At 41.3% G+C, this 26,705-nt stretch overlaps 1 protein-coding gene across 1 annotated transcript; it reads right to left on the bottom strand.

Moving 5' to 3' along the window:
- Positions 1-1,267: 1,267 nt before the first annotated feature.
- NT5E (5'-nucleotidase ecto) lies at positions 1,268-26,359 on the bottom strand. Its single transcript, XM_030267551.4, has 9 exons — positions 25,792-26,359; positions 21,042-21,264; positions 15,381-15,569; positions 10,697-10,894; positions 9,091-9,242; positions 5,857-5,965; positions 4,897-5,046; positions 3,200-3,400; positions 1,268-1,610 (listed from the first exon to the last, which is right to left on the bottom strand). The coding sequence occupies exons 1-9, from the start codon at positions 26,266-26,268 to the stop codon at positions 1,453-1,455; spliced, it is 1,857 nt and encodes a 618-aa protein (XP_030123411.4). The 5' UTR covers positions 26,269-26,359; the 3' UTR covers positions 1,268-1,452.
- Positions 26,360-26,705: the final 346 nt, after the last annotated feature.

Genomic DNA, 26,705 nt, shown 5'->3' with positions numbered 1-26,705 from the left:
GAAGTGACAAATCATCAATGCCAGGGCATAACTCACAGTGTGACAAGGTCAGTTGTCGTTTCTGCATCCTTACCTAATCCATGTTCTGCATCCCTTACCTAATACAGCTGTGTAGTCCAGAGCCTTTCAGGAGCAGCCCTTGAATGGATGTGGAAATGAATGGGCTCTTTAAATTTCAGCATCCTGAATGTTTATCTTAATGTACCTTCTCCTTGAAATCTACAGGTTCAATGAAAGGAAGAGGCAAGTATCTTCAGTGTTGAAAGAGTGTAGTGAGCTTTCCAGGGAAACATAGCAGGTTTATTCAAAACAATCAATTTAAAACAGCATTAAACAACCCAAACATGTTGATGTCAAAATTCCCAGTAATCTTAGAAAAATAATTATATTTTTGCCCTAATTTATAAGCAATCATTTATTGATAAAGCATCAGCAATGTACATTTAGCATTTAATATGATTTCATACTTATTAGCCTGTCTCTTACAACTATTTTTTTAAACACAGCCTTCCTATAGAAAAGGTATAGTCACAGTTATCATAAAGCCAGGTTATGCTGTAAAAAGCCCCATTACCTGACTATTTCCAAAGGATGTCAGAAGTGCTGCAGGAGTCAATACCTGTATCTGACATTTTCTTGGAATGTTGCTAATACAGAGTAACAGGCACCAGTCCTGTGCTTTGTTCTTTGGAAGAGGTATAGAATTGAGCATACTTATATGAAAAACAGTCACAGATTGTGTTCTCACTCTAGATACAGTCCCCAAATTTGTCATATTTAAGAGTGAAGAATACTCAGCTTGTTAAAATTGGTCAAAATCAAGTCAAGCTTTCATTGCATCCTTTATTAATGGAAAATAAAAGTGTGACACTGCTTTTTCAGTAGTAAAAGTTTTTAAAACTGCATATTAAATAGACCTCATTATTTTAATGGCACCAAGTTTAATCCAGCTCTTTCAGGCATTCATGTAGGTATGATAAACATAACTGAAAGCAAAGTAGAGATATTATATCGAATACCTTAACCCTGAGTGTAGATCAAAGAAAGGAATATGCATATATAATAAATCCATTTCTAGAAGCTTGTTTACATCTGGAATCAGGTTCTTAACTCACTGTCTAAAGCAGCTAAAAGAATTTGACAATTTATAATACCCCATTTTGGCCTGTCTCTGTTCTGTGATTGAGCAGTAAGTATTAGCTGGAACTTTGCTTTTGAGACCTCAGTTTCAGGTACCTGCTGATTCTGACCAAGAGAAGTCATGGGCTGTGCCCCCTTGCCCTGCACACAGTGCTCCAGTGGCACCACCAGGTTAAAGACAAGGCAGGGGGCTGCTCACTGCTGAGGTGCAGCAGCCTCACTGCTCATTCATTGTAAGGTGTAACAGGAGAGAGCAGGCTCTTAGAGCTTCCTCAGTATCATCTCTCCTCCTGTATTCCTTCAAACAAAAAATCAAGTGTGCAAGAATGTTACAGTGAACAATACAGACATCAGGGTGAGACTTGCTTCGATAAGATTTCCAGAAGAAAATTTTATTCGACCTTCAACTGCTGGGTAAACTCTCTTCATTCTCTGGAGGTAGCGGGAAACAACCTCAACATCAGGTTCACCTAAATAAACAAACAAAAAAGCATTCTCTGCATCTGCCAAGCTCTTAACCAAAATGTAAGAATTTGCCTAAATTTCAGTTTTAGCTCAAGAATCAAATTGTTTTCTATGGTTTGCCATTCTGAATCAGCACACATCGCCTGTGGGGGTTTGTAGCCAGCATTCTTGGTAGCAACTTGTATTTTAAAAACAAACAAATTGTTTTTATTTTGTCTGGCTTGTTTGAATTTGTTACAATGGTATTTTCCAGCCAGATTGAGATAGTCTCCCACCTGTTTGGGGTATAGAGCTGTAGACCTGGCAAAGCTATCACTTACACTTTTTCAAATTTACTTTTTTTAGGAGAAATTTTTAGTCTTGGCACTGCTTGTGTGCACACAAACACAAGGTATTACATGGGTTTTCTACAATGGGATACCCTTTTCAGTCACTGCTGCCAACCATGCAATGAGCCCCTTCTCATCCAAACTCTTAAAATACTAAAGGGTAACCCTCCATCTTAAGAACAATTACAGTTTTACCCTTCTGTTGTACTGAAAGACTTTACTAGAACCTTACAGGTTGTTCCCTTTCACTATTCCTAATGATCTTTCTCAGTCTCTCAAGTAGGGCTGATGTTTTAAATCAAGTTTTGCTGAACTTGATTTGAAACACCAGTTGTACCTGTGAGAATGAACTTTAAATTTAAACACCTGTAGAAACAAAATATTAGCCTGTATCAAAGGTCCTAAAGGAAAATTTTTGAGGTAAAAGCATGCTTTCACCATGAACAAGCAGAACATACAGAATTTAAGTCTGCAAAAATGTAGACTGCCTCCTATGAGACATTTTTTTTAATACAGCATTGCACCCCTTTTGTGTTTTCAGAAATAATGGATTTCAATCTCAATTTTTTTTCAAGTTTCTTGTCATCCTAAAGGATGGATGATAGCAATTGGACAAACACAGACATTCTAACACCTTGCATGCAGCTTTAGAGGACCTTAAACCAGTGTTACAAAACACCTCTCTTCGACCTGTGGTGTGTCTGTGGCACCCTGCATTCTCCTGCCTGCAGAGCTCCTGGGGGTCCCTGGTTTTGGCTGGGCAGGCTCATTCCCTTCGAGCAGGTTGGCTTCTTTCCCTTCACCCTGTGTTGTTTGCCTGAGCTGCACGTTGTTTAACAGTGGAGGTGATGATTCTGTCTTTCTAAATCCTATACAGTGGAAATTTAAGGTCTATAGAAAATAGCGCCTTTCTTACTGATGCATTGTTCGGTAATGAGTACAAGTGCAAGGCAGCATAAGATGTACTCTTCATGTTCTTTGCTGCTTTTCTGGTTTACCACAACCTCAGGACTGCTCTCTGAGCAGTGCTGAATTGGTAAAGATGTTTCTCCTTGAAACTGTTGTGGTTTTAACTGAAAAAGAATGTAGTTGCTGCCTACAACTAAATCTAGCAAGCCAGAGCTGTCAGGGTAGAAGCAAATTTGATCATCGAGTATTGGCAAAAAGTCTGAGGTTTGGACTGTAAAAACATCTTTTAATTGTTGGGAGTTGTTTGCCTGCTACTCTGTTAGTGCCCATACTTACCTGGACTGTATCCCCCTTACCTTTACTGTATCCCAGATTTTTGTCTTTCAGCATACTGTAGCCATCTCCTCCAAATAACATGTAGGATGGCAGAGTCACATTGTATATCGCATCCATCTGGAGTGGGACATAGGCTGGGACTCGGCATGCTGTGCAAAGCACTTCTAAGCTGACAACTCTGCTTCCTGGGGCTCTGGAGAGATCATAGACCACGTGGATGCCTACAAAAATACACATTGGAATGCCACTTAGTGCAGGGCATGGCGAACACACAGGGCCAGATCCAGCATTCTCCCTCATCTTCAGATGGTTCTTTGCATTGCTTTCTGTGACCGAGGGTTGTATTGTTCCGAATTACAGTTAATGCCCTGTGTTCTTTGCACACTTGCTCAACTTCTATGTAAGAACACTCAAGAGAAATAAGAATTGCTGAAGCACTGTCCCACCTTATTTACTTATCTGATCTCTGGTCTCATCCCTACTCCACAAAAGGAAATTACTGGTCATGGGATTGGAATACTGCAAGATAAAAATACCTTCCCTTATTTCTGTAGTCACATGCTGTCTCATTTCCCTGGCCTGTTGGCTGAAATGACTTTTTTTAAAGCCAGCCTAACTTGGTAGCTATTCTGGATAATAGGCACTGTCCTGAAAAAGGAAAGCTGGACCAGGGCTGTACACTGCAGTGTCTCCTCACTGTAGGAGAAGCAACATTTCTCATTGTGAACCTTCCTTGATCAAGGCCAGGGCAGAGCCAAGCCCACAGCGCAGCCCTGCCAAGAATCTGCAGATGGAAGCCACTAAAGGTCGTTCAAAACACTGAGGCTCTTCCAAACCTGGCGCTCTTTCTGCTCTGCATCTTCCATCCTGAACCCTTTCCAGAGCTACTGGTTTTCTTCTTTTTCTGTGAAGAGGCAGCAAGCAGAGCTTGTTCCTGTTTTACATTAGAGGTACCCTAAGAATATGGGAACTTACTGGTGAAAGTGTGAGACATGGGTTGTGTCTGTGGCGTGTGAGGGATCACATTTTCAGGGTGTATGGGATTAGAGGCTTGGAAGGAGGGAATGCATCAGCCCCTGCCCTTGAAGTGTAGCTCTTCTGCTAACTAAACACTAAAATCTGCACTAAATCACAGAGAGACCAGGAATAAACATGACTGTAGCCTAATACACATCTGGATAAACACATAGGCAGCTGCAATTAAAGATATGAGTAGATTTTTTATATTAACAGTTAATACATAAAATATTTAGAAATTCACTGGAGCAATTCCATAGCAAACTGGACAAACTCTAAAACTGTCATCAATCATTAGAGAATTGCACAAAATTATTTTGATAAATTGAAATTCATCACAGGTAGGCTGCCAGTTAGGAACTAAAAACTGGAGTTTGTTGCAGCTATTTCTGTGTTACAGCTATACTAAATTATATTTTCCCCTAGTTAATTGCAGTGTTAAACTGATGCCATTATGGGTTTGGGAAGCTCAAGGAAACTGTCTCTTCTGAAGGGAACAGCAATGGGCTGTGTGCTGCAGTGGCTCAATTAAACACACGTAAGATAAACAGTGGCTGCTGGCTGGCATGTGAGAGGCACAGGGCAAGGATCTCTGGCCAGACTGACATTCCAGTCTTAAAAAAAGGCTTCCAGATGTAAAAAGGCCAACAGGAGGGATGGCTGTTTTGGAAAACTGGGAAGAGGAAAGAAGAAAATATACCTCCAACCTGCAGCAGCTCTCCACTTCCTTGTCCGTATCTCCTCACACTATGCTCAAAAGCTTCTTTCAGTGTGGAGCCTTTTAATGTCACCATATCAAAACGACCTCCAAATGGTAGAACAGACAGCAAATCTTCCACAGTAATGCTACCTGGGGTAAAGAGACTTTGTTCACTTCTTTGTTTGGGGTTTTTGGTTGTTGCTGGGTTTTTTTTGTTTCTTTTTCCCGTTGTTTACAGAATTATTTTAGGATTGTTTAACATCAAGTTTTTGACAAGGAACGTGGCAAATACAGTTTAAGAAATTGAGGGCTGGTAAGGGTGAAATTCACGTATTTTGTCCCAAAGAACCTGCATCTTTTATTATCCAGCAAGTATCAAAACAAATCGGAGTGTGATGTAACTGCATGTGTTGCTATTAGAACAGAGTTACTAAAAACATGACAAACCACTAATCTAAGCTAAAGAAACACATCTATTCATACTGTCAGGCACTTTTTCCAGTTAAGATTTACTCACACGGTCCTACAGAAAGACTTAGTTAAACTGAGAAAGCTGTTTGTTTTCACGTTGCATTTATGTGGTATCAGGAAAATAAAAACTAAAACCTTAGCATTCAGAAACCACAGAATTTACTTACTCTACAGCAGACTACAGAAGGCTCACAGCGACCATACCAGATGACCTTGTACAGCAGAAGACCTTTCTTTGTTCCAAGGCAGCAAGGAGAGAGGGAAATTGTAAAATGCATTGTGTACAAACAATGCCAGAGACTTCTGTCAATGTCAGCCCGAGTGTAGTTGTGCTCAAATGATGGACAACCATTTGAGAAAGTTTGAAATCGCATCTAAACACCGTGCAAACCCCATCAAAACAAGCCCATACCTAACACTGTGTTCAGGCTGACATAACTTGATTCCTTCTTTCTGATGAAGTTGCATTCAGCTGGTTACTTTACCTACCATTAGTGCTCTGCTCATCAATGGGTGACCGTATCCCACCTCCATTCAGGATGCACATTGAAACATGGTTCCATGTCCTTTTATCCGGACGCCCAACATTCTCATAAAGCTACCAAAGGAAAATGTTTAAACAGATTTTATCTGCACTTATTATAGACTCTGGAAATTTACACCAAATACAATCTGAGATTGAAAAAAACCAGAAAGGTTTTGATTTTTTTTTTGACATTATCTTCAGCCCTGTTGTAAAATACTAAGTTACTAAAAACCCAAAGGAGTATTTTGCTTTTTAAAATTCTTAACATAAAAAATATTTGCCCTTTACTGTAATGAATTCTTGGGCTCTGCCGTAGTCTGTGTGTCTCTGGCATGGCCAAGGCAGGCGAGCTGAATGAAAGAAAAGTGATTTTTTTTTTATTTCAATGACTGTGATAAAGACAAATGATTCAAGCGTATTTGGGTAACTTAGAAGTGAAGAGGACCTTAAATACTGTTGTTCATTAAAATCTCCTAGGGAAAACATGTATTAATAATTTTGCAGGGAATTAAGTTTTTTCAGCTTCTCTGTGGTTGGTTTTTAATATTTAGAAGGGTCTTGGGTAACTAGAGAGGTGTAGAACAGTGGAAAAACAGGAAACAGGCACAGCAATGTGTCCCCAGCAGTTCAGTGGTGAGGCCCTGACAAAATGCAAGGACAGGATAATATTTGCTTGTGACATCCTTAACAGAAAAGAGAATGGAGACCAGATATTTGCTCAGTTGCCTCAGGATGATGAGCCTCCAGTATTAATCCTCAGAAATAACTGAGTGGGATGGGAAAAGGCTGAATTAACTAAGATAATAGGATGGACTGGTTTCCATATAGGAATGACTATGGTCATAACTCTTCAGTCTTACAGAGAGAAGTAGAGGAAGCACATGACAAAAACCTATAAAATGAAGAAAACCTATAAAATGAAGAAGGGTAGGAATTTGTGTCTTTTCTCATTTCAAGAATGATAAAAAGACCCAAAAGATTCAGAGAGGGGTGACGAGGATGACCAAAGACACAGAAAACTTCTGAATGTAGGATGAGGATGTAGACTTGGACTGTCTGACCTGTTAAACAGATAATGGAAGGAAATATTCAAGAAGGCTATAAAATCATGAGTGGTGTGATGGTGGATGGGGAGCAAGTGTTCCAGAGCAAGGACCACTTGGCCCCCAGCAGTTATGCAGGCAGTGGGCAGCAGCAGGCTACACACTGACAAGAGCAAGGTCTCTGCAGGATGTGCTGGTCCACCGTGGAACACCCTGCCACTGGCTGCTGGAAGGCTGGAGGCAGGCAAAGAGAGGCGGAGCTGCTCTGCAGGAGCTAATCCCCACTGTCTCCCTCCCCTTCTCCCTCTCCCTGTTGTTGTTTCTTGCTCTCCCCGCATGTTCCAGTAGAGAATGTCAAGAGACCACTTCTACCTTGGGAATGGCTGAGCTGGAGGCTGGTGGGAGACATGGGCAGATCTGAGCACAGCGGCTCCACAGGCTTGTCCAGGACTATGCTCATCCCCTACATTCCCCAGTCTGTCATTCTTGGAGGCAAAACTTTGGGATGAATGATCCTGTCATGTGTTCCAGGTGGGTCACTTCTCTGCTGTACCCCTATGTGCCCTGTTTGTGACCTCTGACTTGCAGCTCTGTAAATGCTTTATGCCTCCAGCTTGGTCATCGAAGTTATGCCCTGAGGCCAGATCCATGCTTAGGTTTGTAACTCATAATCAAAGGATTGCAACTTCCCAGTCCTGAGCTGAGACAGCTTAAAAGAGGAGCTCACACAGTGCTGTTACAAATTTCACAGTCTTTTCACCTCCGAGTCCCATTTAAGTCCTTTGTAAAATGCCATCTACGCCTGTCAGCCTTTTTATTCTGAGATTTTGGGTTACTGGTTGAGATGCATCACTGAATTGAACCTCTGTTTTGACCCAGCACAAACATTCAGTCTTCTGCAATTCTTAATCTCTCAATTTCTCAGGACAACTCTGAATATTAAAGATAGTGGAATAGGCAGGTATATTTTTTCCCCTTTATATCTCTAACCACATGTCAGCAGACGGGAAAGCAAGTAGAGAACTGGTAAGGCAGTACAAAGAAATCTATGTATCTGCTGATGACTGCAAGTGATTGTCTAGGGACACTGAACTAAAATAGAATTTGACCCCCCCTAAGAATAAATGTATTGCAAGAAAATCTACAGACTTCTGAAAGATTACAGGGTTACATTCTTTAAGCTTGAAAAGTGCTAAAGCATTTGTTCCCATTTTTGCAAATAAAGATATTTAAAAGTCTAGCAGAAAAAAAGAAAAAGACAAAAGCAAGGTGCTCCAATTTTAGGAGAATTGTATGCAGAATTCCCAAACATTAATCTGATTTGAAAATTAGCTCATGAACTAGAGAATTATCTTGAGGACTACAAAAAGAGCAATACTATGGACTAGATAAATAGCTCTGGGGACATATCTAACTGAAAATTCATGATTATTAACTTTCCCTTTATGGGAAAATTAACTTTTGGGAAACAGAAAAACATTAGTGAATGTTTTTTGTGTGAAACACTTAAATGAAATGGTGCTGCTGCAGGGCAGTAAAACAGGAAGTGAGTTCTTGTAAAAAGACTTTTCTGGAGTTACGTGGCTGCTAAAGCCCAGTAGTGCCTGTCAGAGCAGAGCAGGGGCTGGTGGCTCCCTCTGGGCTGGGGTGTTCTGTGCCCAGCTGGGCTCATGGCCTTTCCCACCCACTCCTTGCTTCAGCTGGCAGCTCTTGGGCTCTTCAGGGGGACAATTCTTGTCAGCAGTTTTGTTTTCTGTGCCAGTGCACTGAAGTGGCAGCAAAGCCCAGCGAGTAACGAGAGGACAGAGGGTGAGTGCTGTGAGCAGGGGCCAGTAGCAGGAGAGGGGCAGGGGAGCTGAGCTCTGCTCCTTGCTGGGCTCTTAGATCAGACTGCCGTGTCCCTTGAAAGTGCAGCCTGAAAGCCTTGTGTGAGAAAGCTGTGTTCTCTATGAGGCTATGCACAAAGAACGAACTGCTGCTTACTCTCTACAGCAGCATTCCTTATAGCCTTGCTTCTGCCAGGCCTTTCTAGGGACACACTGCATATTGCACTGTTGAAAAGCAGGCACAGAGCCCATGTGCTGACAGTTTGGATCTGGATAGCTCTGGAGTAACCCTTAGATGTAATTGCCACCTGTGGTGGAATCGTCTTACCACAGCATCACAAAGCAAATTTCCCATGTTACATTCTTGGAAGCGGCATGCTTGGCTTGTACCGTTCAGGTAAACACTAGTTTTTCCAATCTCTTCAGAATAATTCCCCAAGTTTTCTCTCCATTTTTCCACTTCTTCCTTAATGTGCTTGTCTGTAAAGTAATATAAAAGTATAGAGTAAGCATCATACATATCTCATATTAATGACACTTCAGTGAATACAAACCTCAGGAGAAGAAAAAGGTGTTCAAGATTCTAAAAGGCTACACTTCCCCTAAAAGCTTCTCAAGCAATGTGGCAACTATATTCACTTCAAAAAAAGCCCATAAGGGGAGAAGACAGGACAGGACAGGACAATCAAGGAAATAAGCCGGTCCTGTGCCACAGCAAGGTTACCTCCTCTGCACTTTTGCCCAGTCCTATTTTAAACTCTGGCTGATGGGTTTCTAATACCTACCTTGACAGATGAGAGAATTTTAAAAATACAAGTAAGATTGGTCTGATGCTTTTTTTTTTTTTTTTTCCTTTTCTGTTTGTAATTTGCTCCCTTTAATGTTGTGCTAAAAGGAAAAATAGCTTAAATATCAATGTCAGGGAATAAATCCTTTATAGAAACTAATTCTCTATGTGCATCTGTCTCTTGGGTGAAAATCTAATTATTTCAGAAAAAAAACAAAGTTACTTGTATATGCAGACATTTGTTACAACTATTTTATATCAGCTACTAGTTTTAATCAATTTGCTCACACTTGTCAGCAAGAACAACATTTATAAAATTATACCACCAGTGTATCTGAATTTTAAGTTTTACTGACTTCAGAGGGAGAATATAAAGTTTCATTACATAATCTCACTGCATTAATAGGTCACTGAGAATAACACAATATCTATGAACAAATAATTTTTACAGGATTTGTTTTACAAATACTCAGATACACTGGAGAAGAAACAGATTAGAAAACCAGCCCTAGGTAATTGCAGAGCTGACAAAAAACAAACAAAACAAAACAAAACAAAAAAAACCAAAACAAACAAAAAAAACCCCCAAAAAAACCCCCAACCAATTAATAGAGCTCAGATGGAGTTACAAACAAAAAGTGACAGGGAGACTCTCCTCCTCCCACTTCTTTAAATGTTTCAGAGTGAAAATATTGAACACAGTTAGCACTGCATACAAGAACTCATGGATTTGTATATTGTATTTGAACGTGGGCAGAGCAGTTGACAGGGTACTTCAAGTTTTTCCTGGAACATTTCCACTTTTCTATATTGCTCTAAATTCTGCTTAAAGAACCCAGCCTCTGGCAAAGCTGTAAATTAGTCCTCATGATCTTTTAAATCACAATTACAGGACTAGCTAAAACAGGTTATACAAAGTGGTAAGGTATTGTATCACCTGAACTCTTGCAAAAGGACTTTCAGGGATTTTAAATAGATAAAAACACACTCTGAATACATGCATATTCAACTGTTACACAGGCTGAACCCTACACCGAAGAGAACTGTGAATAAGCTAAATTCTTACTCAGACATTGTATTTAACATGACAAGACTTGAATTGTAGCAGAGAGCTGCAGGCAAACTCAAATGGATGCGGTCCACATACCTTCAGGAATGCTGTTGTCCAGCAAAATGGGGTTTCCAACTGCTTCGACTACATTCCCTTTCTTGTCAAATGTAACATTTAAATAACCAAGATATTTTCCATAAGCATAAGCTTGTACTACTGGCACCTTCCTCCCGTCATCTGAGTCAACCATGAATGGGTATGGGCCAGCTGGCACTTCAGTAGAGGGTGGGGTGCCTGCACAGAACAAGCATTAAAAGCGGGTCTTCAGCTCGTGTGACCTTCAAGGAATTACTACAGTGACATTTCAAACATTTCTCAGCCTTAAGAAACCCAGAGTGGATAGAAACAGCCGTGGCTGTATCGGACAACAAGCAGACGTTTGATTGCTCAGTTATCTCATAAGAGACAGCGTTGTTTTCAGCACACAAACTCAAATAATTGCCACAGTGTTTTTTAAAGTTATGACAGCACCCTCTGCCATGACATCACATCACAACAGCAACAAAGCAACTTTTAATTCCAATTATTGCAATCTAAACCCCTCAGTAATGCCAACATACCAGCCACTGGATGAAAAGTTTACTGTCAAGCCTTCATACTACATTATTCTGCATCAGACAGAAAATAAGTATCATAGTAAAACATAGAATAGACTTTTTGGTCTGAAAAGTCTAATTCATTTTACTGTTAATAAGCAGATAGAATACCTACAAACAATTCTGTGAATTTGTACATAGAGCCAGATGATTTTTTTTTTCACTATACCAAACAGCCTCCAAAATTTCAGACAGCCTGCAAATCCTCTGCAAAAACAACCTTCATTAGCATTAAAGTTGTGTGGTCATGGGTTTAAAATTCCTATCAACCTGCAAAGTCTGAAAGATGACTGGGGATAGAACTTGTAAACAGATTAAGGCAAAGCACTGGCAGGAAAAAGAGATAGCTCAGTTGGCAGAGGTTAGCACAGGAATTAGAAACCACACAGGGGCAAAAAGTGAGAAAGAAAACTGGAACTGCACAGCACAGCTCTTGACTCAAGGGTACCAGGCTTCCCTGTGTCTCCTTGACTTATCTGATTATTGACAACATTATCTGAGCAGTATCTCTCCCTGCTGTTAATCCTGTCATTATTTCTGCCCCACTGTCGGTCCAAGGCTGGATAGCTCCAAGAGCCCTCACGTGCTGTGTGACAGAGCTCCCTCAGAGCCTGCTCCTTACTCCTGTCCCAAAAGGAGTGGCATTTCCCATCGTGTGTCTGTGATCACTGGGCTGCTGGCAAAGCAGGGGCATGGAGGAGCATGAGGACATGAATCCAGAGGAAAGCAACCTCCTCACTTCCACTGTTCACAGAACAACTTGTTTCCTTCAATTTACAGTTGTTTACTTAATATTAAATCCTAGGATAAGCAGCATGATAAATGTTCCTTCTAGAACTCCAATACAATTCCTATTCCTCTCTAATCCCTCCTATTTCTCCAGGGAGAAGAGCTGCAACAAACCACAAACTGAACCAAACTTACCACAGAACTAGATTTTCTACTTTCAACCAGGCCAACAGAGTTGATTCCTTGGAGTGCCACTTAACTATTCATTTATTTGGTGAAGAATTTAAGAAATCGTGTAGCTAATGAGGACTCTCCAGGATTTGTGCACACAATAAATTTGGGGTTTTCTGAACAGAAAAAGGAATAAGTTTTGATTTCTTGTCCGTCTTTAGTTCTCAAATAAACAGGGCATTAGAAAGATATTCTTTCTAGGCATTATTTTAGTTTATATCAGCTGTGTGTAGTTGAGTGCTTGCCCAGAGTCTTACTCATTTCTTGTTTCCTAACAAAATATTGATTCTGATACTTCCTTGCAGGATTAATTAGCACTATGATATCTTTCCCTTGTAAGATAGATGTGTTCCTTCTGAAATGCAAAGACTATTCAGTGCATCTTACCCCAACGAACACAGCAGTAGAATTCATGCTCAGTCAAGGCATGAGATGCTGCTTCATTACAAATGCACAAACTCATGCTGGGTGACTGAAGAACATATAACACTTTCCTATTTCTTACCCTGTTTTTAGCCAACACACTACCTTTTCAGAATATCAGTTCTGATGAAAACCAGGAATTAAACTGCTCTAACCCAAAAGTACCACTGCTGTTTGAATCAGTTCTACAAACCAAATGCACACCTGAACAAGTCAGGACAATATTTGCCTTATAACCTGTGGATAAACTGGAGATTGGAAAATATCTTAGAGACAGGTGGACTAGTCCAGGATGAAGCCCTTACATTAATATTTCTCTGTGTAGATGTCTTTATGGGCAGTATGTCTCTAAACCTCCATGACAGAACAGGCTGAACAGCTCATATATCTCCACTTAGACTGAGCTAGAACATTCTCCCAGATTCTACTGCCAGTTATTGATTACACCTCTTGATTTAAATGAGAGCTTATATATATGCATTGAGACATGCAAAAAGACATTTCAAATCAGATGTTCTACTCTGCAGTGAAATCACTTCCACAGATGTGGCTGTTTCTCTGGGAATGTTGACTGGTGGCTTTGACTGAGCAGGGCATGGTTCACAAATGCACTCATGATACTCCTGAATGGGTGAGCATGTGTTTCACTGCATTTGGGATAAAAATTATATGCTCAGACCACATTCTGTTAAACATCATATTTTGACCAAATAGATAGTTTTGGTGTATTTCCCCCAGACATTACTTCCTTATTTTTCTCACCTTGCCAATATTAATAAAAAAAGTAAGACAGTTTTGTTTTATCAAAACAACAGAGCCCTTGGAAAAGGGACCAGAAGTCATTCCCAGTTGAGATTTTTAACCTGAAGGCTACAGAGGCTCTGCAGTGTGCTGTCTCTGACACTGTGAATCTTGGACAGCTTCAAAGGGGGAGGAGTGGAACAGCTTGACATAGTCCGACAGCAGGGTACTCTCTGGGGTGACTAGAGCTGTGCTTGCAAACTCCTGCAGATCTAGACAGGATATGAGCACAGATGTCTCAGCTCCTGCAGCACTTCACATCATGATTGCAACTTGTGACACATGGCACCTCTTTGGATCACACCCAAAAAGGTATTTTGACTACTGTGGCTACCATGATGAGGCACGAACTCCCTACAGGCACTGGCCAACAAGACTGCAAGATAATATGGATTCCACTGTGTAAATCCACAATTAATGCACACTTTGGATATGGAATCCATCCCTTTTTTTTCCCCATTTCAAAAATAAGTGAAATTTTTGTGAAACAGTAAAATTGCAGACCGCACCCCAAGACAAGGCCAAGGTCTCTGTGGGATGTGCAGGTCAGTGTTGGAAGGCCCTGCTATAGGCTGTTCTGGAAGTTGAAGGCAGTCAAGAGGAGAAGAAGAAGTAAATATCAAGATATCACTTCTGTCTTGGGGAGTCCTTGAGCTGCAAGCTGGTGGGAAACATGAGCAGATCTGAGTAAAATGTCTCCACAGGCGCATCCAGTCCCCTCAACCATCCCCCTTGGTCACTCTTAGACACATGATATTGGGATGGTCCCTCCTGTTGTTCCAGTTTGGCTACTTCTGTGCTGCATCCCCATGCAAAGCATTTGTGAGCTCTGACTTGTAGGTAGGTGTGTAAATGCTTTGTGCCTCCAGATTAGTAATCGAAGTTATTCCCTGGGGCCAAATTCAAGAGATACTCTGATCTGTTCAAGTGTAACTGCGGCATGCAATTGTTTCTTTTTAACAAGTGAGATAACAAAAGGTGAGAGATAAGACAAAAAAGACAAAAAAAGCATGAGAAGATAAGACAAAGAAAGTGTGAGAAACAGAGAGGAGATGAATAGGGAGAGGAGAGGAGAGGATGATAGTGCAAACCTTTTAAGTGGTCAAGTTCCTAGGGTAGGGTACATAATGTTATCCCTGTGACTAGGGCACACAGGAAGCTTTTCTAAAAAATACAGGAAGTTCCCATTATAGCCTCAACCGGTTATTAAAGTTTCTGCTAAATTTAAAGAATTTTAAAAATTCAATCAAACAGAAAAAAACAGCCTCTCTTTTACTTGTGTCCTTACACTCTGGGGAAGGTAACAGCACTGGGTAAGCTGCTGATGCTAGGTGTTGCCTAAATAGCATTACTGCAGGAGAAAACAGATCAGAATTTTTATCTCTGGAATGACATCTGCCTCTATGGAAAAGAAGAATAAAGTCAGAGCTTAAAAGAAGGATTGAAAAAAAAACAGATGAAAGTTGGGGAAAGTATTTTAATAGCAGACTAAATGAAGACCTATGAATAGAGAATCACATTACAGAGAAAATCAACACCAGTAGCAGTTTTGAAGTCTTCTATGAATCATTTTTCTGGTTAAGTCACATACATGTTTAAAAGTAGACAATTAATATAGTCTTTCATAGGTGTGAGTTTAAAAGAAATACAGTATGTTTAGCAGTAATTTACCAGTATTACTACCTTAGTTCCTCTTCCCCACTTTGCATAGGTCACCCTGAACATCCAGAGCATTATGGAAGCTCTCAGTGGGTTGTGGTACTTGGTGTGCACAGGCTGTTTTAAATTGGTTTCTTCCGTGGAAGTTATGGACATGTACCAGCTATGAACCTGGCTGAACGCAGCCAGCAGTAAACTACATTGGTGAAAGTTCTCTGAGCTTAAAGACAAACAGTTTCAGCTTAGCTTTAGAAACAACATTTTAGTAAGAAGTAAAATACCTGTATAGAGAAATGTGTTTGTATGTCCTCCAATCACAACATCCACTCCTTTCACTTTTTGAGCAATATTTTTATCCACGGTAAAACCAGAATGTCCTAGTGCAATTATTTTGTTCACTCCCATAGCAGTAAGTTTATTCACTTGCAGTTGCAATGCTTCTATTTCATCTTCAAAGGTTACATCATCCCCTTAAAAAAGAAAATAAATGAAAAGAATTTACTTACAAAGTACCTTAATTGCTAGTTTGAAATAAAGTAGTTGACATCAAATATTAGATTGTATAATTAAAAGGACTTTGAATGGCAGTGCCTTTCAAATATACCTAGCTGGTTCAAGCTCTTGATCTGAGCTGATGTTTTTCCGCCTCTCAGGAGCACCTGTGACTTAGACTAATACAACATTTCTGCAACAATGTATGTAATGTATGTTCTGCAAACTTCTGTATGTACTTGCCTAGACTAAAAAAAGTTATAACTCTATAAAAAGATTCAGTGGCATCAAAAGATTCAGTAGGATCAAAAATTGAATGGCTTTTATTATTTAACTAGAAAAAGGAAACTAAATGTGCCAGTGTTTGCATATAAACAATTTTATTCTATTACAAAGGCTTTTTTCTTCCCCAGCTGTATTTCTTTAAGATCATTTATCTTCTTACCAAGTTAAATCTCCCTTTTTACTGCACCCTTATCTTGTTCTTTCCTTTATCCCCCCTCCTCAAGGCTTTAAACATCAGCTTCTTCAAAGTCCTCCATTAAAATCTGAATTGCCTTTTCATACAAATAATCTCACCTAATGTGAATCACTCTCAGTAATACCAATACAGCACAGCACACATCTGAACTACCATCCTGAAACAACTGCATAAGGAACGGAAAGGAGAAACCTTTTCCGGACAAGGATGTTTGGAAACTGGCTGTCTTTCTGCAAGTTTTCTGTGCCCGTTGAAATTACTCTGTTGTGACAAACAGTTACATGAACACTAGAAAAACAGGCGTTTTTATCCTGGGCACAGTGGTTTGGGTTGCACAAAAGGACTTCCTATGTAAGAGGATAATTTCCCTGATAAAGGTTTAAGAATAGAGTTTAAGGGCAGGTTCAACCAACTGTAAACTTAGACTTTCTGGTGAAGACAACCAGGTGACTTTTCTATCAATTCCTCCTCTACCTAATTTCTCTCCTTCCTACAGAATTTTTTTATCAAATCATTTTGAAATATGCCTTTAAAGTAAAAAGACTTGTATTATTTCATAACAAAGGGAGGAGTGAAACGAATTCACAATCCACCGCAAAATGTTTCAGGAAATGCGGAGGAAGCTGCTACAATGGAAGAGATAAAAGAGGGTTACAACATAAATTGGTTCAGTACCACACCCATTCAATAGTTCTGTTAGTGCCCGAGGGAATCTTTGTACTGCACATTGCAGAGTGAATTGTGCACTGCATCCCCACATTTTCTTCCTGTGGACCTCTTCTCAGAATCAAAGAGTCAAAAGTTAATTGAGGTTGGAAGAGACCTCCAGGAGCCATGTAGTCCAAAACCAACTCAAAGCAGGAACAAACAGAAAGCCAAATGAGGATGCTCAGGGTCTAATCTGAGCTGGCTGAAATTCCAGTCACTCTAGGCAACATGTTTAATGGCTTAACCATGTTTACCATGAAAATTTTTTTCCTGAAGTCCCACCATAATTTCCTTTGTTACTGCTTGTGCCCATTGTTTCCTGTCCTTTCTCTTCCCCTCTGGGAAGTGTCTGTCCCTCTCTTCTCTAATAAATTCCCTTACACCAGTTCAAGACTATATTTGGTTAGCCTTCTTCTCCAGGCTGAAGGAAGCCACTGACTTCAGCCCCTCTTTGCACATCCTTGCATTTGGCAGCAGCTGGGCCTGATGCAGAGCTGCTGGCAGAAAGGGAAGTGCAAGAACTGATCCCTGAGCACAGGCTCTTCACGTACTCCTCCCTGCACCATGGCCCAGCTGCACTCACTGGCATGGGGACCAGTTCTGCAAAGAGAGCTGAGCTCTTGAAACAAAGAGCAGGAATGAGCCACTGACGAGCTGTGCCAACATGCAGGTGCCAGTGGGCTAACATCTCCCATGGCCAGTATGATGACAAAAAAACTTTGATGACAAAAAAACTCTCCCCATCAGCACCAGCTCTGTCAGCACCATCCTTTCACACCACTGCAGCCTACAAATGCACCGTACATAGAAGACACATTTTCATTAGTCTTCAACCCACAGAATCATAGAATCCTTTGGGCTGGAAAATGCCTCTAAGGTCATAGAGTCCAACCAGCACTTCCAAGTCCACCACTGTGTCTGTAAGCGCCACATCTACACCTCCAGGGATGTAGACTGATTGGTGACTCCAGAACTTCCCTGAGCAGTCTGTTCCAGTGCTAGACAACCCTTTCCAAGAATAATTTTTTTTTTCCCAAAAATCCAATGTAAACCTCCTCTGGAAAAATTTCAAGGGCATTTCCTCTTGACCTGTCACTTGTTTCTTAGGAGAAGGACACTGTTCTCCACCTTGCTACACCCTTCTTTCAGGTTGTTGTAGAGGAAAGGTATCAAAACAAACCAACCCACTTTCATAATGAGGGAAAAATAAGGTTCATCCTGTGCAGGTAAGCCCATCCCTTTCCTGACTGTTATGTCAGGACAAGCAGACACCAGAGCTCAGGTAGATCATCCCACTGCCAATCCACTCACCCACTGATCTCCTGTTGTCTGCCTTGCCCTCAGAAAGGGAATTCTGCTTGGGGCTGCAGGGGCTTCTTTCACCCCTTCTCCATGGCCTAGCCATGGCATTTGAATCCTAGTCATTGGAGTATGTGATGATATTAAATGGGCCAGCAGGTTTGAAAATTATACAGTGGGGGACTGTAAGAGCAATTACATTGTTCAGTTCTCTAAGAAACAAGGCAAAAAGCAGTATACTGCTTAGCATTCATCTAGCATTTTTCAAATCACTCTGAATAAAATCTGACTAAATTATTGCTCATGTCAATATTTCACTTCTCTTTCAAGGAATTAAGCTGATTTGGCATGCTCTTCTCTTTTTACATGAGGTAGAGTTTCAGAAAAAAACAGCCAAACTGTTACATCTGAACAAGGGAGAAGAACCCTCTGCCTGTTAAAAGTATGTAAAATAGCCAGAATAAAGTGGAATAAATGCAATTTAAAATTCTGTTTCTGTAAACTCTGCCAAGTTGATAGTTTTAGTAAATACTTTGCTGCCTGTAGGGTTACACAGTAAGTAGGTTTGTGTTTACACGTTATACAAAAATACAGTGGACCAAACAACATTACAGATCTAAAGCAGGTGGGCTGGAACCATCAAATACTAGAAAGTAAATGCACAGGTAACTGTGTCTATGTGCCAAGTTATGAGCTACTCTTTCAGGACATGGAAACACCTGCTGGGCACTCAGCTGAGATAGTTGTACATAGCAAAACAGAGAACTCCAGAAAAACTGACAATTAGCTGTAGTCTATATATGTGTTTCCCTATGGTTTCCAAACAGTGGCATTAACAGCATCTCCAGCAGAGATTAACTGGTCTCTCCCAATGCAAACACAGATTTAAGGACTTTATACTCCGTTGTAGTATTTTGATGACCTTTTTTTAAGCAGATTATGAAAAATACAAGTTGTAATTTCATAGCTGGGTGGAAGTTATGGAAATGTAACAATAGAAGAAATCACATTCAAAAAAATACTTTCAGAGAAGGCAGTAATGTAGGAATTTACATTTCAGCATTTTCAAGTTTCCTGTTTGCCTTGAGAATGACCTAAGAGTATAGAGCATGCCAAAAAACACAGAGGCAGAGCAAACAGAATCATCTAGAAGAAATGTGTTGAGATATGCAAGGTGCTGAATTTAAAATTAGAAAGGTCCCTTATTAATTGAACATAAGAAACTAGATTGATAATTATTTAGCCACTGACCCATGTCTGCCATGATTTTACCAGTCTGAAGGATTGCTGGGTCATGGGCAATATATAGCTACTGAGTTATATTAATGTGTCCTGAGTTCGCATTTTCAAAGCTTCTAAATGTTCCTCCACACACCAAGAAGACAAAGCAGAAAACTATAAAAACTCTGATCACTATAAATGTTGCTGTTAGAATTTCCTCTGCTTTTTGCTCAGTTACACTGTGGGATATACCTCCTTAGGGATGCTTCAGCTCCATCGATGGAGTTAACAAGACTTCCCTTTTAACACTGCTTTTTTATCTAGCCGTGGTCCCTTACAATGTCTCAGCATACTGAAGCATTGGATATGATGTCTGAATGTTATTGGAAATGTATTCAAATGCTTCATAGAATCATTCCAGCACTATCTGGATTTTCAACTAGTGTATTTATTTGCAAGATGGTTACTTTGATGATCTCGCTGCCCCAACACAGGGGTTTGGAAGAAGAGCAGCAGCAGATTTTATTAATCCCTAATGGAGCACAACATTGGCTGTCATTATTCAAACCTAGCATGACGTCTGATGATATCCACCCTCATGCCCTCAGGCACAGGTAAAATTCTATTGCCTGCACAAAAACCAGATCCATTTTCTTCTTTTGTTGGGGGACAAAAAGACAGGAACCTAAAACCACATCACTAAAAAATAGAAGTGAGATCAATAAGTCTATTCAGACCTCAGATGTCCATTTCTTGACAGGTTAAACATACAGCATTGGAATTAAAAATCACAGAAGGAATAGTTTTATATTCTAATGCTTCCTCAAAGTATTAAATATTCATTTTTTTCAGAAAAACAATGTACTATTTCTGTATTACTAAGCAATAGAAAGAGAAATAATAATGTGAAGTCCCTTTTCAATGTGAAAGTGTTTCAAAGCAGTGAATCCCTAACTGCAAAAACCAGGAAAGAAACTCTGTTTTTGTTACGTGTAGGCTGAACTCTGAGCGGGCAGTGACTCATATCTCCTACAGCTGATTTAAATGTGTTTCTCATTCCAGTAGACCATTTTATTTTACTAAAAAAAACAAACCCAAACAAAACTCTCATCAAACCAAACCACCTGAAACACTGGAAAAAATAGTCAGAAATTGAGAAGTCTTTTTCCTCATCAATTCTAATTTTACCCATGAATGAAGCAATTGTGGTAAAAGCTGAATGGGTGTTCCTTCTGTAGTCAAATTTTTGCAAATATTTTGAGAAGCTAAAAACATCTTGGGCAACTTTTGCTTCAAAAACAAGTATGAACCTCTTCTTGTTTTTGGGCATAGAGGTATCCAAGAACAAAATTTCAACACGCAGAGAAATGTCATGCTTCATGCTAGAGACAAGTGGTATTCATGTTTTAACTTTCATTTAAATGAATAAATAATTATAAAAATATCATGGAATATAACTTTAAAAACCCACGCATTAATAAAAATCCAAACAGCCCCTGAGCTCTCCTGCAATCTCACTTTCTGATATTCTTAGATATGGTCCAGGTCTTTATGAAAGAGGGTTTTATGTCAGCATGCCTTTTTAAAGTTAAAAATCAGGCAAAGTTGCGTAATAAAAGTAAATACTGATAAAACAACATACTTCTCACTTTTCAGCTGAAAACATTTTTCTTTGGATTTAAAAAAGTAGAAAATAAAATAGTAACAAAGGACATAAACTTACATACTAAAGAAAACATACCTGGCTGTGAAAGAAAAGAAGTTTCCATTGTAGTGTAGCCAACAATTCCAACTGCTTCGGAGTCAAAATGAACTATTTTAAAAGGATGAACATATTTCATCATTTCATTTCCTAATGGAGTTTTCCCTTTAATATTTGCACTCAGGACTGTAAAATTTGCATTTTTAAGAAGAGGATCCAACAATCCACTCACACGTTCATCAAACTCATGGTTACCTAAAGCCTGTGAAAAGCAAGAAGAAAATATGAGAACCTACCTCAAATATTCAGTGTAAATAGTCTCATAAGTTATATACATGTTATGTTTGAGAAAACAAAGTCTGTTCTATGAAAGAAAACCCTAACTTGTCTAAACCAACACATTGCTGTTTCTCATGAACACAGAAGTGGTTGGGTTATTTTTCTTTTTAGATATAGTTTTTTGTTTTTCGGACTCTCTTACATGGCTACAGATGTGGAATACAGATGATGTGATACAGATACATGATAAAGATTTAAAACTCCAAAGCCTATCTGTTTGTGACCGTGCACCAGATCAAAATCCATTCATTTTAGATCCCGTAGCTCTAAAAAACAAGATTACTAACCACAAAGGAAAACATATATTTTGTGTATGGAAAATACGTTGTTTAAATACTGAATAAAACAAATATTGTCATTGATACTTAGCATCTTCTTTAAATAAAAAGTGCATTTTAAGAACTTTGTGCTTGGACTAGTTTTGAAAACATACTTGTGTTGCACTTAAAGGTTTTTCTGTACTTTAACATGCAACAAGAAAATGTCATATCCACCATCAATATCATTACTTGCAAGAAGATGTAATGTTTATCAGTTAGGGAGAACCCCCAGAGCCAATCCAAAGTGGCTGTGCGCTTAACACAGTAAGGTGTCATGACACACAAATCGAGAAGTCCTATTTATTGATCAGCAAGGCAATACCACCCAGATGAGGATGTTTGGTTTCTCCAGGTCAGTTAAGCAGACTGAAAGGGACTTACCTTGAAGGATATTTCTCCTACCTGCCCCTTTTTCATGCTGAGCCTAAGTTGCCACAAGCCTGTGCCTGCAAGTTTGGTGATAAGCCAGCAAAACCTCCATAGGTGGCATTTTGCAGAATCACCATACACGCAAGGACTCTGTAGCATATTTAAGTGTTAGGCAAGGAAAAGATGTGTCCACAGAAACACTGTAATTGTGTAACTTGGTAAATAACAAATTTATACAAGGTTTCAGGTTGCAGCTGGAGCAAAGCCTGTAAGAGGCATCAAAGCCAATGGGGCAACTCTTCCAGGCAAAAGTGTGCTCTTAATTTTATTCTGAAATTAATTGGGTAAAGCTGCATTCATTATCTCAGAAGGCTTATGTACCATTCTGTTCTACTTAAACAACCCACACACCCAGCTGTGCTTGCTCCAGCTTTTATTCTTCAAATGGATGTATTAACCCTGATCACGTTCCAAACCAAGCAGGACCTTGAAGCCAGCACAGTTTGGGAGCTCAGTATTTCAACCAATTGATTTGCAGTGTCTACCTTTTGGGACAGACAAAGATTCCTGGCTCCATTTATCCTCACAGGCAGGTAGTCAATAGCTCTGTGAAAATTTCAGGGTATCAGCAGTAACTTGCATTGGAAATCAGCTGTTCCTGCTGACACTGATGAGAACACTGCTCACGCCCCTGGGAAGGAGCCAAATTGTTTGTGTGCTGCTGCAGCACTTTTCCTAAAGAATCAAGAGCTATCTTTGAAAAAGTCCTGACTTGGGAAGACACAGTGCACTCCAACTATGTTCTATTCCTATCTGTATTCTAATTGCAATCTAATTTGCTGGAAAAAAAATACTAATAAAGAGAAGAAAGATATTAATCTTGATGCTGTCTGGATGTTCTGAAAAGATACCTACGGACTGGTAGAGTATATCAGAAGGGTACAAAGCTCTTTCCTTTTGGCTAGTGCACATGCCTTCTGTTCCTTCTAAATATACACTTAAACCCTAAAAAACAAAAAAGGTAGCAAATGAATTATGAAATTGAATGGGATATAGCTGCCACCAGCTTGTTGGAGGAAAAAAAACCCAAAATCCTAACCTAACCAACCAGCTAGGAAAGATTGTTTCTCTTGGCTTTGTTGTCTTGCATTTGGATTATTCCATGTCCATTAGGACAGTAGCTTTAATCAAAACTTTTCCCATGGTGTGGATGGTTACTAAGTTGTTAATGAGAAATCACTGGTAGCTAAAAATACAGTTTTACTTTAGATATTACTCCTCCTCTGAGGAGGAAGATGTGGACTATTTGGGATTGGTATTCTCTACCTAACTACCCCTACACCCAGAGCTCCTGGGACCTTGCACCTGTGCAATATCCCTTAACCAAATCTGAATCTGTTGGCCAGCATAAGTGTAAGTCACAAGGGGCAATAAACAGAAATATTCAGGCACACAACATGTGATTATATAATCCTGTTTTTCACAAGCAGCAAGTCTAAAAATATTTCAAAAATCAGGATACAAATTAACAGAAGAATGAAACTTAAAAATAAAGCTAGAAGTCTTCCATCACCTCTCCAATTACTGCCTTTGAGGAATTTATATTGAATTTTAGTCTTAATTACACCATAAAAAAAGGCTGGTGCCATGATAATTTTTGGGAGGTAATGAAACAGGAGAAAACAGATTGGAGGTTATAACAGGTATAAATGAGAAAAAGGTAAATGTAAAAAATAAAATTTCTCCTATTTGTGGAGAAAACCTCTAATGCTTCCAGGCTGTCCTAAATCCTCCTATGGCTCCTGCCCGCATCCTGTAACAACTTTAGTGACTCATGCTCCCTCCTTCATCCTGTTTGTAATCCTAGTCCCGTAGCTCACTTCTAAACATTTCAGTAATCCCCACCCCTACTTGCGGTTTCCCAAAGTTTACTTAAAGAAAGACCAGCTCACCCTTCTCAGTACTGCTCTCACCTTGCTCCCTGTGTCTCACCCAGCCACCATCCTCACTGCACGGTCCACGGACAGAAGAATAGAAACAGATGCATCACTGCCCGACACTCGTCACTCGGCATCTCTTTCTCAGACTCTTTGACAGCAGAGAAAGACTGAGAAGCTACAGAACGTTTACACCTGTCCTATCACCTTCTATTCAAATTGTAATATGCAGCACCTCCGCAGAGAACAAGTGATTGACTACTTTGCCTAAAGCATTCACATCTGTCACAAGCCTCTGGATATCTGGTATGGGGTTGGTTTATTTTAAAAGCTTATTCTGATGAAAAAGCTCATGCTATCTCCAAAACCAGGTGCTTCCTACACAACTTCTCTAAAACTGAACAGTACTTCAACACTGCCTGAAAAAATTTCTTCTTGTGATATAACCAGGAACTGTACAGGCTCGAAGACTGCCCACGAACCAGTTATACCAGCAAACACAAGACTGAAAAATGACAGACAGCAGAAAGCTTTATGAAGAAAGGTAGGAAAAACCACCTCAAGCTATTTCTTGCACTGCAGAAATAGTGCTCCCCAGCTTTCAGTGAGGATGAGTCCTGAATGCACACACACCTCTCCATCACCATTGGGAGGAAAGACCCTGTCAATGTTAGTTTCACAATTAGAAAACCTTTCACTAGGGCATGTGAACTGGGAGCAGTAACCCTCACAGACCTGTCTGGTGCTTAGCCTAAGAAAGTGCACTGAGGCATAATTTTCCCTTCCACAGCTATTCTGAGGCAGTGGGAATACACACGTGAAGCCACTTTTACCTGGAAAGGAAAGCACAGTCCTTTCCAGACAAAGCAAAAAAGATGAAGACAAAGAATGTGATACACCCAGAAGATTTTCCCCTTAAGCTGACAGTTGGGATGAAATAAAGATCCAGTCACTCTCACAACAGCAGTCATGCTCAAACATGACTTTCATCTCCCTCCTTTCCGGAGTTGTACACAAGCAAAATAAGCCACTGCTCTGAGACAAAAGATTTAAGGACGTGGAGTGCCATCTCCCAATCTCAGCCACAAATACCACCTTCCTCTCAGCACTTGCACGACCAAAAGGGGCAAGAGCAAAGGTGCACGATTAGCACAGTCTCAGAGACCTTCCTTCTAAGGCACTGTTGTAATCTCTGGGCTGTTTGTACACAGCCCCTCATACACCTGTCATGATCACAGCTCTGAGGGTACTGGACACAACCAGGGTGGGATTGATGAAAACTAAAAACCTCCACCCTTTGAAGCAGCACTGCCAACCTGTGCAACCTGTGCTATCCCGCAGGACCGAAGCAGGACAGGCTGCGAGCCTCAGGCAGAGTTGACTCCTTTGGCTCAGACCAGGCTCTTCGCCTGGCTTTTACTGGGGTCATTTCCTTGTCTTGTCAACCCCTCTCCAACAGAGCCCGTCCAGCCCCTGCTTCTGCCAAGGAGAGCTCCATTGCAACACTCTGTGTAGCCTTGCCATCATCTCCCGGTTTCTGGCCGCCCCTGGGGCTGCCAGCTCATTGCTTAATCGGCCGGGAGCCCATCACCCAGGAAATCCCTTCTCCTCGCCTGCCTCCCACCTGCCTTTGGCCACGATTTTAGCATTATCTACAGCCTTTCCTGATGCAACTTTACTCACTGAAGGAGGCGGCAATGAGAAAAACTGGCATAGGCGAGCGAAGGCAGGAATAGACCCAGCACTCAAGGGGAGAGAGAGAGGGAGGGAGGGAGGGAAGGGAAGACCCCACCGTGCCTCTCGCCGTTCCCCGGCCCGCCTTACCATGGCATCGTAGCGCAGGAGGTTCATGAAGTGGACCGCCTCCCAGCCCTTGAAGCGGGAGAACCACACGGTGCCCTGGTACTGGTCCCCGGCGTCCAGCAGCAGCACGTTGCGGTGCGCGGCCCGCTCCGCCGCCACCCGCGCCGCTCTCCGCGCCACGCCGCCGAAGCATCCCGGTGCTCCCGCCGCGCAGCGCCGCGGGCCCGCGCCCTGCGCCTCCACCCGCCCGTGCACGTCGTTGGTGTGCAGCAGGGTCAGCCGCAGCTCCTCCGCCGCCGCCGCGCACAGACACAGGCACAGCCACAGCCCCGCCATCCCGCGGGGGCTGCGCGCCGCTCCGCCGCACCGCGCAGGGGGCGGCTGCGGCCAGGGAAGGGGGCCGGGCAGCGGCGCGGCGGGGCCCCCGCGCAGCCTCCGGCCGCCCCCCGCCCGCCGCCAGCCACGGGCCGCCCGCCCGGCGCCGCAGGTGCTCCGCATCTGCTGGGCGTGTGCGAGCAGGGTTCGGGGCGGCCGCCCGGGCTGCCGGCTCTGCCTCGCCGCGCCTCGCTGCTCGCTCGCTGTCCGCCCGCCCGCCGTGCTCTCCCAGCTCCAGGCAATGTCCTGCGCCCGCGCACGTCCCACTCCCCGCCGTCCCACCGATGCCTTTCACGCGAAGACAGCTGCCGTCGGGTTGGAGAAGGGCTTTCAGCCGGCTGCTGGAGGTCAAACAGATGAAAATCCAGTCAGCAGTGAAAGGACAAACTCCAGTTCTCACAGGAAGCCTTGGTGAATGTTTAGTACGCTGAAAGGAGTTTCCAAGCCTTCACATGGAAATGTTTGCCTCTCTCCTCCTCTTTCTCCAATGATGCTTAAAATAAAGACTGCTATTTCAGCGATAAAAAGAGTTACACTACTTTAAGAGTTGATTTAATTAT

The sequence above is a fragment of the Taeniopygia guttata genome, chromosome 3 (assembly GCF_048771995.1).
Source record: "Taeniopygia guttata chromosome 3, bTaeGut7.mat, whole genome shotgun sequence".
Taxonomy (NCBI): Eukaryota; Metazoa; Chordata; class Aves; order Passeriformes; family Estrildidae; genus Taeniopygia; species Taeniopygia guttata.
Note: the sequence above shows the minus strand (reverse complement) of the source record. Positions and strands in the feature narration are given on the sequence as shown.

Coding starts and splice junctions, on each gene's coding strand:
- NT5E (XM_030267551.4), bottom strand. CDS start 26,268: ATGCGGAGCACCTGCGGCGCCGGGCGGGCGGCCCGTGGCTGGCGGCGG. Junction 21,265..25,791: donor TCCTGCGCTACGATGCCATG/GTAAGGCGGGCC, acceptor TGCTTTTCACAG/GCTTTAGGTAACCATGAGTT. Junction 10,895..15,380: donor AAACACATTTCTCTATACAG/GTATTTTACTTC, acceptor TGTTCTGTGCAG/GCACCCCACCCTCTACTGAA.